Here is a 13,625-nt window from a genome sequence, read left to right on the forward strand (position 1 = left end):
TCCAGTACTAGCGTTGCAGAGCGTAAATGCCGCGATATCATTAAACAAAGCAGTGCAATATGTCACATCAACTAAAAGCATATATAAACAAACAATTTCTAGCACAAAGCCATTTTTTCACATTCTTAATAAGAAAAAGCTCCATTTTCACATTATGGTGGTTGCATCAAATGTTGTATCTGCAAGGGACATGTTCCAGCCTCTAAACAAAACACCAACCACTTTGATTAGTATTTGTTGCATTGACTGGTATCCATACAAGGACATAATGTAGTTAGCCCCAAAAATTTTGATACAACATAGACAGGGCGCATGACAAAAACTGTAGAGCGGCCGATGCCCCATAATTATCAACAAAGAGTACCACCCTTGCAATGCATGACGAAATTTACTATTCATCCATTGGAAGAACTCTTGTATCACATTTGTCGGAAACCTCAGTTTCTTCTCTGGAGTAAGCGCTTCCAGGAACCATAACCAGCAAAGGATCATCAGCGAGTTCCTCTTTCCCTGAGTCTCTCTCTTTGCTTCCCTGAAAGAAACATAAGTGAAAAGTCAGAGTTAGTGCTAAACAAATTGAAATCTTTTACGTACAAGGATAGAAGTGATGTTGCATTAGGGTATCTTGACACAACCGCCAAAAGCTATAAAGATGGAAAAAGAATTATACTTTATGTGTGAAAAATGCTTGAGAGGTATGCTTATTATGTCCATATCCATATATCAACAAGAAGGAAAGATGGATGTGGTTTCTACGCAGGTAAAAAGAAAAAGTGTCCATAGAGTGGTCATATACCTTAACCTATAAAAGAGAACTTACTATAAAAAAGAAATTACCACACTCGTAAATACTAAGTTACTAACTTCAGGAGCAAACTATTAATTGGTTTGATACTGCTTACATCTTTGAGCTCCTTCATGGTGCTCTTAAGTAGTTCTTTCGCCCTCACCCTTATCAAGCGTCTTTCATCACGCTGAGCCTTGGTAACCTCGTAGTGACAAGCCACACAAAGGGTCCTCATGTTTTCGAGCTTGCATTCCCCTGCCATCACATTGCATAGATTAATAGCTTGATTTAAAGACTAAAATAAGAAAAGAGTTGGGCCTCTTTTATCGACAAATACCGTACCTCCACCTTTGTAGACTGGTATCATGTGGTCTGCATGCCAAGCATTTCCTTCAGTTGGTTCATGGACTATTTTATCAAGCCTGTAACAATTCATGCAATAACAATCTTTAGCTAATAACCTCATGATTAGGGAGCTGCAAAATAAAAAAGTGGCTTATGTTCTCATGAGATAACAAAATCTTGAAAGCCCAGAACAACTTTGCTCGATTTCTCAGAAAATAATCCAAGATTTTCAAAAAATTGATATCTAACAAAATGCTTCAAATGCTATAGAAGTGCTAGTTGTTCATTCACAAAGCCCAAGAGCAAATTCATCCAAGCAAGATGCATTACATTTTTGTCAGCTTATGCATATTTGACTGCCAAGTGCCAACCCGAAATCTTTTTACTAATCAGAATTGAAAGCATCGATTGTCACTGATTCTTAGGCAAATAATAAAAAAAAAAGATCTTCCACTTGCAAGTTTATGAAGTAAAGCCAAATTAAATACAGAGTAACTCACAGCCTCTTTCTGCTTGCCAGTTTTGGAGCAACTTTAGCAATGTACTCTTTCCGCTTTTGAATGGATAAAGGCCTTATGCATTTGACAAGTTTGCAACAATCCAGCTTGCACTGAGTGCATATGCCACATTCTATTTGAAAAAGTGCCTGAAAATCAACATTGATCGAAACAACTTTGCCATGACTAATTCTCATAAAATCTCCAAATCAAACATATGTAACATCTACGTCGTAATAACAGCAATGTCAACAAAGTCAACCTGACGAAGGGCTCTTTGACTTGTTCTTATTCGATATTCTTGAAAGCAGCTCAGATTACAGAACAGATCCTCAAAATATTCAGGTGACTTTGCAAGCTTTCCACTGGGCACGAGAAAATTTCATTATTAAAAGTAACTATGAAAAAAATGTTTGAAAGATAAAAAAGGCTGAACGTACTTGCAAGGTCCTTGGCAGAGTTTGCAAAGAGGCTCATTGTTAACTGTCCAAGCCTGAGAGAATTCCTTCTCCTTCGAAGTACCACTTTGTAAGGTAACCTTCTTCCACTCAGCATTTTCTGGTAGAGGATGGCTAATATCACTTAACGGCGTAACACGTCTCTTGCTCCCACCTTTCAACAATCCCTGAAAGACAATTAAAGTAATGACATTTAGCTTTAAATAGTAGTTGCAAGCTAACGCTTAAACGGGTAAGAAAATAAATATTTGATCTCTATCATTGACACAAATCATTGAACATACAAATATTAATGCAAATTCCAAGTCTTGTTTTTTGAAAAATAAACCAGGTCCTATTTGAAAATTCAGTTATTCAGTGAGTGTAAATATGAGTCTACGTTAAAGTAGTATATTCTCCAATTTAGACATTGCTGATGCCAACCTAGTAGCCTAGGAAGAAGCATGCATTTCTACCATCAGTGATATGCAATCCTGACCCCTTACACAACCATATTAATCAATGCGGAATAGGTAGGTTATCTGAATATTTTTCGTTTGTAATTAATCACACATAACTAGGTCTCTGGTTCATCCAAACAAAATTGCCACCCTCTAAGATATGACGAGTGATACAAAATGCTGACACTCTCACAATAAGATTAATCATGTACCAACATAAGGCAAGATATAAACTCAGTTTAAAAGGTCCAAAGGAACATACTCCACAGTTATGGTTAATACTATCTTTCAAGTAGAGTAATTCAAGGCCCAGAGGAAGTTGCAACGGCTTCCCATGGAGTTTGTTCTGATCAATGGGTCTTAATGAATTCCACTCTTTAGTGAAAGCCTTCAAGGCAGAAGAAAATGCAGGGTTTTCCTTCAGGAACAGAGAGGTTGTTTCCTTTTCCCTATCACCGGAAGAGCATATAACTTCTTCTAGTTCTTCAGGCCGGAAATTTTTAAAAAGTGGCCTAGGTCTCGAATCCTCTCCCGGAATGCAAAGATACAAGTGAATGCGTCGAGTGTGTTGGCTCACCTGGGAAAGGGTATATAATCAGAAGATAAGAAGATAATAGATAAACCAGGTGTGTACTAGAGGAGATATACAATAGGAAAGAGGCTTGAAACAAAAAAGGCTACAAACAGTGTTATCGAAACAAAAAAAGGCCATAAACAGTGTTATCAAACACATATAAAACCAAACAAAAATGTCTGTTGAATATCCTGTTAGCTCTGACAGAATTTATGCAGCATAGATGAGCATAAGCAGTTCACATATAAATAATAATTTGATTAAACCAGAATTGTTAAGACAATGATATATAAAAGGAAAATGCATAAAAGAGTTTCAAGTAAAAGTATTGGATTCCCAAATACCTAAGAAATTACTAACATAGAAACTTGCAACATAATAAAAATCATTCAAAGGTCTCAAGAAATTTTATGAGAAAAAATAATTATCTTATGAGTAGATAATTTGCATACAGAATTTGATACTGAAGTATTTTAAGTAGCTGATCATCTCCATAACATATATTAACCCGCTTATCTCTACCAAGCAATAGCATGCATGGTGGTAGTAGCTGGCAAATTTACTACCAATAATGCATAAATCCTTGCGTGTTTATACTTAAGTAGTCACAGAATCAACTAGCACCAAAGTATTTTATTCAAAGCAGGTTTGAGAAAAAGAAAAAGCTAGCTGTTCTACCCAACAAACATTGAGTATTAAAATCAGAAAAGCATCAGCTCTAAGACAAAGACATGTTTTCACCTCAAAACGGAGGAATTCCACTTGAATAGAACTATTTACAATAGCCTTGCCACCTCCATGAGCTCCATTATCTACAGAATCCTTCCTACTAACCTGTAATATTCTAATATAATATGCTTTTGTGGGATATAGCATGCATTCTCTCATCTGAAAAGAAAATAAGCAAGGAAACAAAAGCACCTCGGAGTGTCCATTTCCTGACAAATCTAACTTCCTGTCTCCCCTTTTAGCTTTGCAACTTGAAATACCAGATTGTTCAGATTGTGAAGTTTCAAAATCATCGCAATCCTGATTTTCATGTGACGAAGCATCCTCTTGAATATCCATGGCATGAAATTTGTCATCCTATCCCAACATCATAAGCATTAAAACCAAAATCAAATTCACTTTAGTAAGCAAATTAAGATTATCAACATTCTTTGTAATGAACATAGCATAGCAAGAAAAAAAATTAAGCAATGTCGAACAAAGACAATACAAAGAAAAAAGCATTTTAACCTCAAACTTGAGAGGAACAGTATGAATGATGAAATCTGCATCATCTCCGACGCACTCTGCAGCAGTATTTACTAGTTCTTCTGAAATTTCACCTTGCGATCCAAGTGATTCCTGCTTGACTATCAAGTTCATGAATTAAAGTCAGCTCTATTTTGGGCAGAACACTAGTATAAACCCATAAGTTGAATTATTTACCTGTGGGGACCATACATGTGCTTTCTGGATCAGGATTGCCACTATTTTCTAGTTGGAGAACTCTGTCAACCTGTCAAGTGAATTGTGAAGCATAGACCTCAAGAGTTCAACAATAATTATTGCTTTTGGGTCATATGGAACAAATATGATGTTGAGGAGGACGCCACAGGTTCAGCACGGTTAGAATTTCAGAACTTCATAAGGGAAAAAGAAAACAGGGTCGCAAAAGTAATAAATAATTTTTACCTCTATCTCTCTTATAGCGTCCTGTTTTCCATTCATCACAGATGAGACACGAAAGAGACTCTCGTTTAATTTCAACCAATGTGATTCATCATACGTACCCTGTAAGATTATATTTAGCCTTCTTTACAGTTGCAAGTTCCCCCCCACCCCAAAACCCCCGAAAAAAAAAAAAAATCCTCTCATCAGAAAAACAGTCTTCAATAGTATACCTTTGCACAAAAGATATATATGTTGACTGCATTGGTTTGTCCACGCCTATGAGCTCTATCCTCAGCCTACAACAAATAAAGGCATGCATACAAAGCTTTAAAGTTGTCTATTGTAGCCCATAACAATTACTTCAGATGATAATCCCCTGCAACTTATTTCTTAAATAACATGAACAGACCACTTTAATTCCTCCTGAATGACCTTTTCAAACCTTTTTCTTGTTGTTACTTCTATCTTGCCTCAAATGTGCCACTTAATTTATCCATTCAACCAAACCACATATCACCACCATTCACTTCTCGTTACATATTATTGCAAGGAAACAATTCATGCAATGTATTCATTTAACATTCTTACTAATAGCCTAACCAAGAAAGCAAATGATTCAAAGCAGAAATAAGAGCAACATGAATAAATGTCAGAAAAATCTGACAGTTGTAGGCTCAACAAAACTTAACAAATTAATCAATTTGCTAACTAGAGATTCAACAATACTGATCAAAGACTAGGCCAAATTCTTAGCAATAAATTCAGAACACAAATTGTAAGATCTGTTTATCTCATCGTTCAAAGAATTACCATACCTACCTGCCAGACCATTTCTAGCATCAACACAAAAATGTATATACTGAAACAAGAAATGTAGAAATAAGTAGATCATAACAATGTAGAAGAAATAAAATTAACCTGCACCATCTCTGAAGCTGTTTTGGGCAGCTCCAAGAATACAACATTTCGAGCAGATGACAAGTCTAGACCACAACCCCCAGCAGTTATTCCAATTATTGCAATCTTGACCTGATGGATCAATAGGGAGCCTATTATAATTTAACAGTCAAGCACCTGACTAGGATTATCAACAAACAAGGAAACCCACAGACAGTCGGCAAAACAGTAGGGAAGCACGATAGCAAAAAGACAGATAAAAGAACGAAGTTATTTCTACAGAAAGTGATGAATGTAATAATGCCAATCCCAAACAAAAGCAAAGGTCTATCTTGACCTTGTAACACCAATTAAAGAGGTGAACGAAGGAGCAACCTCAGCTGAAAAATGAAAAGCATCGACTGCTTCTTTCCTCTCCTTAGGAAGAGTGCTGCCATCAATGCGGACAAATTTGACACCATTCTCAGAGACAAATGCCTACAGGATTCATATGAAGACTAAATTCAAACCAGCAGAGAAGATAAAAAGAGTTTAAGCTCTAAATTAACAAACATATAAAAAGGTGGAAACTGAAATTTTGACCAACTACTTGATCGTATATTTTAACCAGAAAATAAGCTAAATATTTTATCAGCACAGTACAGATTTCTTGCATGACTAGCTCCAAGCTGGAAAGAAATGAACGAGCCAAAAAAAAAAGAGAAACAAACACAGATAGCCAACACACTTTGTTAAAGTTTCTTTGGAGATAGAAAGGATTACTGGGTCAAATTCATACTCTTTCTTCTATCTCATATGTTTAATCTTTCCTTTTTATGTAAATTTGCGAGAGAGAGATTTTACAAGAGGAACCTTCAAGCTTTATTTTCCTCTGGTACTTCCAAAGATGCATGCTCAACCACTTGTATAAATATATGCAAATACATATATATATATATATATATATATATATATATATATATATATATATATATATATATATATATATATATATTCGAACAAATGTGGACACACATGTGTACATATACGTGCACACACACAGATTCAGGTTGAGAGAGAGAGAGAGAGAGAGTCCAGCTACAATATTTTATTTAGACTTAAATATCTATAATGTTAAGAAGACTAAATGCAGACTTTCGAACTAATTACTGCATGCATCATGAGGGCACAATAGGCAATGCAAATTGAACAAGCTAATTGAAATTAAGTGACAGATTTCTCAGTTACGAAGCAAAGCACTTCACTGATTGGAAGCACAAACAATAAAGGCATACAGACATATAGACAAATACACAAACACATGCACATGTACAGTAACAAATAAAGACATGCATGTGTACATCAGCATTTGCACAAGCAAAAATGCGAAGCGCTTGCAAGCACACACCTGAGCATGTGCATGGGGATGCACACAGACAGTGCTTCTGAAAGCACCAGCTCACTGGTGCTTTCGCTTTTTCACCTCTCAGCTCCACATTTCATCAAGTGCACACCAGACAAGCAGGAATCTTGATGCACGCAAAATTGGTGTGCAATTTTGAAGCCGATTGAGTAGCCAATTAAATGAATCTCAACACGGATTTGGTGTGTGTAAAATACAAAATATTGGGACAAGAGAATCAGACACTAATGGAATGGCTTAATAATGGTAGCAACAGTGGGTAGCATTACAATCTTAATTAGGTAGTTGACAGATAGTCAGACTATCATTGTAACACTCACCTGTATTCCATCTAGAACCTTTAAATGATGAGCAAATATTATTGTTTTCTGAAAGCCAGATCCCACGTCTGAGCTAGTGTCGTCATCTGTTTCTCTAATTGGACAATGGTTGGAAAACCACTCACCAAAACCAGATAATTTTGCAATACCAACTTCTTGAGGAGAGAGTTTCCTTGGAGTTTTCTTGCAGCCATCATCTGAAAGGAATTTTTTTAAAAAAATGAAAAAGCAGTAGTCAATATCCTTGTCCATGAATCTTTTCAGCATTTAAATCATACTAGAGTTCATCATTGCATCAAATAATAGAAGATCTTGCAAGCATGGAGATACAACTATCATGCAAATCACCCCATCCCCCCAAACAAAAAAATCCTTAAAAGGAAAAAAAAAAAAAGAAGAAAAAGAAACAGAGGGAGGATTGTATTGTTTTCTTTCAATAATTAATATCAACTCATCCTTAAATCTGTCAATAAAACTCAGTTTCTTCTATGCTCTCTTTGCATGCGAGAATGACAAGAGAAAGATATCCTCTAACCTATACCAAAAAGGCTGCTAGTTCATACATGACTAACACAATCTGAATAATGCAACTGAACTACAACGGGTTGCTGGTGATAATATGCAAAACAAATTTGGTGTTTACAGCAAAGGATATCATGCAAGTACAGAAAAAGGAAAATGAGAAGAAGTCATATAATAGAAAGTAAGAAGAAGAAATATCACCAAAATTGTCATCTTGCTCTCCTCTCTCGCTTCCGCCATCACTATGTTCGTGAGGGAAACAATTCACTGAATTATCATTCTTTTTATTGGTATCCGTAACTGTCCCCCTAGTAACCCTACATGAAGCAGTTGCTATGTGTATATCTGCCGCCTTCAATTTCAATCGTATAATTTGCCGACGCTTAGGAGGTAGTTGAGACAGCACTTGCCCCTTTAAGCGTCTTATCTACAAGATGAAAATGACCAGCACAATGGTAAGTGAAGCTAACAGCTTCATTAAGCAAACGCAATGTAGTAATATCATAGAAAAACTTTTGTATGAGAAAAAAACAATTATTATATTTCTACCTTCCAATAAAGATGGAAATTGACCTATCACTTTCACATAGAACATATAACTAAGAAAACTTCTAGTAAGTCCTTGAAAAGAAATGGCAAACTGGAAAACAGAAATAATGTAAGCAAGCTGTGCAGTACTAAATCCACTACAAGTTATCTAATTGTAAATTATTTGTCATTGGTATAATTATAAGGTCAATAAAAGATCCTGATCATTAATAGTCGTATATCAGTTCCTCTGACAATTATCCAGATCATTCAGATTAAATACAGATTAAAAAGATGCATACAAAGCTGCATAACCAAAGGGATAAGAACAGACCATAAGGGTTTGCCTAAGCAGCACATTTAATTCTGCCAACCGAGTGCCTTTTGAAAAATCCTGCATAGGATTAATTCATTAGATCAGATTCACAACAAGCTTCAAAATTAGAACTTCCAGAGTTTAAGACTTGTAAGAATGGGTAACCATAAGCTGCTTCCGTATAAAGCACATGCTGACCAAACAATGCTACACCAATGAAGGACAAACAGAACAGTGCTGAAAGTGTCTCACAAACTATTGTAAGCTTTCATGTACCATGATACTTGACAGGTTAATACCACACAGGGAATGAATAATTTTTGTATATATCTAATGTCTGTCAAATATTAACCAATAGAATATAAAACCATGATGCCTAAATTTTCAGCATTGTCTCTCAACTCAACTCACTTTAGCCTTCATCCAATGCCAGGTAGCGTAGGTCCCCAGAAGAACTAGACAACATGAATCATACTAATCCCTTCGCCAGTCAATCACATTTTGAGCTAAGTACTCCCATAAACAAATGGAAGCTAATTCTTTCCTCATCACTTATGGACCCTCATTTCCGGCCTCTCTTTGCCTATTTTCACACACCAACTTGGATTGCCTTGCTCTTACTTAAACACCACAAATATTTCAGCACTAAGATCAGAAAAATTGCCAAAAGTAGTAGATGATAATTGTAGGTCAATTATCAATATACCTGATAAAGTTTCCCATTACAGCCATGAGAAAGTTTCATCAAGCAATAATTCTTTGCAAACTCATACTTATCATTTCCGAGCAACCGAGGCCTGAAAACAGAAGTTTTGTATTGAAATGGAAAAGCCACATTAAATGCTCAACAATAATAAAGCACGTAGGACAAAAATTAAGAAAATGAAACACAACAAAACAAATAAGATGAGGGTTAGCTCACCATAACACATTTATTTGATGAAAAATGTCATAGGGCCTATCATCACCTAGGAGAAAACAAAGAACTTAGATGTGCTTGTAGAAGTTATGATATATCTGGCAGTAAATAAAGATTGCAGAGATGAGATCTAGTACAATAAGCAACTACTCCTCACATTAAAAACAGCATGAACAATAGTTACAACATACGATTAGACAAGATGGCAGGCAAAGAATCTAGTTTGGAAGTTCTCTGGAATCTAACATCTCTGAACCATTTTTTCTGCAATATTCATTAAAACAATTTAAAAGTTCTGCGGAATTTAATTTCCGTGAACCATTTTTTCTACAATATTCACTAAAAAGAAGAAAAAATTAAAGCACTCAGGGGATAAAGCAAATAAAAACTTTACCTATTCTATAGATATAAAACATTAGATCATTTACACTGATAAAATTAGACCCGACAAGAATAATTGACACACAAAAGTTGCATGGAGAATTCATAGAAAATTAACAGAGAATAATGCTGTTTTTTCAGTTTTTTAAGATTGACTTTATGCAGATTCATTGCAGATATTTCAAACAACACAATTTAAGGGTGTTGGAGAAGAAAATACAAAACTAAACACATCCTTCTTAGAAAAGCGTACTCAACGTATTCAAGCAATTTATAACAAATAACAAGAATATGTGTGAGAAGACAGAAGTCCATTTTAAACAACCTAGACAAGGAAGGTGTTCCAGAGAGCATAATGATGTGCTTGACATTTGCAGCCAGTTCGAGTATGACTCTTGTCTGACAAAAAGCAAAAGAAACATGTGTAAGCAACAATACAAAGAATGCAACCTACATGGCACTGTTGGGGATCACGGCAACAAAATGCAAACAAAAGGATAAGCACAATACATAACAAAATTTCAATACAAACCTGAAAGTTGCTGCAGACATATGATGCATATGCAATAACCAACAAATGCCAGATGTTCTTGCCACATTTAACCTAGTATTTCTTGTTCTAAAAATGTCATGGGGAGAGCTTATCAAAAGATATTAGGATTTACTTACTAAGGCCTTTCTTGGTATTATTGCCAATTTTTTTTAAATTGCAAATTCTATGTGATTAGATTTGTCAGGCCGATGAACTTACTCTCTTCTCGTGTTTGTCAGCATGTGATGCATTTTGCTGATGCAAAACTGCACCTTAAAAAGGAAAATGAGTTACTACTTAATAAGTTGCCAGGCCAACCCCCTAGATGAACAGACTGCTAATTCCGTGATAAGCCACCACACTTCGTTGTATGGAAATTTTGTTTAAAAAAGGAAACAAAAAAAACGACTAGGCCTAAATAAGTAGTTTCAAAATTCTTCTAATAAATTCTTACTTTCTTCGTATTCAAATATTTCTATTTCTCACTCAGTTCCCTAGAAATTGAACAGATAAGAAGAATATTCAACAGTAAAAACGATACAGCATAGACAGAAATAACAAGTTAGTCTATTATTTAATGCCCAATAGTCCACAGAGTACCTCATCTTTTTCAGATTTCTTCTTCGTGCAACGTATGTTATGTGACTCATCAATTATCATAAGTGCCCATTTCCTTCCAATCATACTTTTCCTAAGGCGATTCAACATCCTGTACGAAACAACTACCACCTTCGGACAAGCTTCCAGATAGTCAAGACTATTTTGGCGGCCAAATACTGGAAACGCAAAAAAAAAAAAGATGAATAAGTAGATTTTAAAAAGAAAAATCTCATAAACTTTCCTGCACAATGATGAGATAACCCAAAGATAAAATATTTGAACACCCATCTTGCGACACAAAAAGGACAATTTCATTAACTAAATAGTGAAGATGCATTGTCCAATTAAGTTGGAACGAGGCATGCGATGGACACTAAGTAAACATATAGTAACAATGCTAACACATAAATTAGACTAATTGTACAAGAAATTTAATAAGTTATACGAATCAAGAGAAGTTTTCTGAAGCAACAATAATAAAGAATATCGTTCGGAAAGTACCTAAATGGATATCCTTCGGTAGAAAGGTAGGAAGCCAATGCTCCAACTCCTCTGCCCATGAATATCGCAAAACAGCTGGACAGACGACTAATATAGGACCTTCATCCTGGAAGCAACATGCTATAGCAATTGCCTGCAACAAAACATTAGAAAATTCTGGAAATCTGATTTCAAATGTAACTATATAGTATTAACCGAAACTAGAGGATTTCAAGATTATCAGAACTTGCATCTTGATAGTAACTCAAATTATACATTGATGATTTCATATAGCAATCAACAACAAACGAATTATCCACCTGTCTTCTCCAGATATATGCTATCGATAACCCAAATGAAGTAGAGGTTCCATTTCCAAATTCGTGTTTTTACAGAATTCACCTGAAGAGTCTTTCCAAGTCCCATCTCGTCTGCAATAAGGCAGCGCCCGCCCCTCCGCAGGCCAAACTTTATGCCTTCGAGTTGAAACGGGAGAAGGGCATCTCTCAACGACTTAGGTAGCTTCCCTAGGAGCTCGTCAACTTGTTCCTCAGAATAATGGCCCTCCATCAAAGGGGCCCAGTGATCACCAACAACTTGCGAGAACTTGTGAACGACCACGCGTGTAGTGTACGGTATGTCTTGCGATTGAATGCAGGGGACCTTCTTTAGGCATTTCAAGACCGAGTCGTAATCCGAAAGCTTAAAGATGGAAGACAGCCGACCAGTCTGACTTTGCATCAGGGAAAACGGTACAACCTAATAATGTATCAAAACGAACTACATTCCATAAGTAACCAAATTTACATAGAATCTTCTAAAGGAAAGGATCAGTATGGTATGATAATTTCTTGCTTAAAAACGAAGTTTTTTCTGCCGAAACACATAACACTCAGACCCATAATCAAAAACGTTTCTTCCAAGAACGCATATAAGAAGTAAATAAATTTAAAGAGGAGCACATAGATGAATTGCTGGATAAGAAGGGGAGGCCACAAGAACGAACCGATAAGAGGCAATTCTCGATGATCCGAAGGCACTCGCTTTCTCCGGGAAATGGCGCGCCCTCCAACGGTTCCGGAGATACGGAGAACTCGTCCGAAGAGCAGATCTCGAGGACGGCGCGGAACCGAGGACTCGGCGTCGGTGGCGGCGGTGGCGGCGGCGGCGGCGGGGCGGATTGCGACGATGCGGATGCAGAGATGCTCCGGCATTTGGAGAGCCTCCACGCCTCGGCCTCGCCGAGCTCCGCCGTGCGCTTCCGCTTCTCCAGGGCCGCGAGGCGGTTCGCCTCCGCCCTCCGCCGCTGCTCCTCGGTGACCTCCATCATTGATTACGACGCCGAGGAGGCGAAGGATGGGGGAAGGTACGACGATCGCAAAAGCGTGGAGGGTTAGGGTTAGGGTTAGGGTTAGGTTGGGGATGAGGAAGTGGGATGGTTATTAGAGTTTTAGGAGGAGAGAGAGAGAGAGAGGGAGAGAGAGAGAGAGAGAGAGATAGAGAATGGGAGGGATTGGAGAGAAAAGGCGGGCGAGGCGAAGTGCATAGCATCGCGAGTTACAAACACTACTACGAGAAATGTATGGACTAAATTTAAACTTTTAACGTTTTCTGAAAATGACCATTTGAAGCTTTAAAAAATTTTCAATTTTCTATGTACGCTTTCACATTATTTGATTTAATTTTTTTAAAAACTATTGCCCACACACCTAACGTATCCAAATATTGCTACATGCCTACGTCACGTTTTTTTTTCGTTGTTAATATGATTTTTTAAAAAAGAAATGCTATGTGTACATGAAAAATAGACGGTAAATTTTACACCCATTTACACATGTTTTTAATATTAAAAAAGATTAATAATACTGGTATAATAATATTATATCCTGAATGATTAGAGTATAAGATTTATATTCAGTTTTTTAGATTTACAAATATCATTGCTTTATAAAATATTATAAGCAATTT

At 36.5% G+C, this 13,625-nt stretch overlaps 1 protein-coding gene across 1 annotated transcript; it reads right to left on the reverse strand.

Annotated features, from left to right (window-relative positions):
• LOC109710666 (DNA annealing helicase and endonuclease ZRANB3) lies at positions 19–13,159 on the reverse strand. The gene is made up of 25 exons (XM_020233397.1): positions 12,664–13,159; positions 12,060–12,416; positions 11,679–11,811; positions 11,178–11,353; positions 10,371–10,444; positions 9,668–9,703; positions 9,452–9,542; positions 8,764–8,823; positions 8,103–8,328; positions 7,380–7,576; positions 6,033–6,134; positions 5,679–5,789; positions 4,991–5,056; positions 4,782–4,880; positions 4,536–4,605; positions 4,341–4,459; positions 4,023–4,187; positions 3,843–3,935; positions 2,790–3,104; positions 2,070–2,254; positions 1,892–1,994; positions 1,633–1,778; positions 1,130–1,209; positions 903–1,042; positions 19–532 (listed from the first exon to the last, which is right to left on the reverse strand). Exons 1-25 carry the CDS (start codon positions 12,985–12,987, stop codon positions 392–394), a joined length of 3,609 nt encoding a protein of 1,202 aa, XP_020088986.1. The 5' UTR covers positions 12,988–13,159; the 3' UTR covers positions 19–391.

This window comes from Ananas comosus, linkage group 1 (assembly GCF_001540865.1).
Source record: "Ananas comosus cultivar F153 linkage group 1, ASM154086v1, whole genome shotgun sequence".
Taxonomy (NCBI): domain Eukaryota; kingdom Viridiplantae; phylum Streptophyta; class Magnoliopsida; order Poales; family Bromeliaceae; genus Ananas; species Ananas comosus.

Excerpts from the sequence above, each read along its gene's own strand:
- LOC109710666 (XM_020233397.1), bottom strand. The coding sequence starts at position 12,987 with ATGATGGAGGTCACCGAGGAGCAGCGGCGGAGGGCGGAGGCGAACCGC. Across the intron at positions 12,417-12,663 it reads TCGAGAATTGCCTCTTATCG|GTTGTACCGTTTTCCCTGAT; the intron begins GTTCGTTCTTGT and ends ATACATTATTAG. Across the intron at positions 5,790-6,032 it reads CTTTTCATTTTTCAGCTGAG|GTCAAGATTGCAATAATTGG; the intron begins GTTGCTCCTTCG and ends TTGATCCATCAG.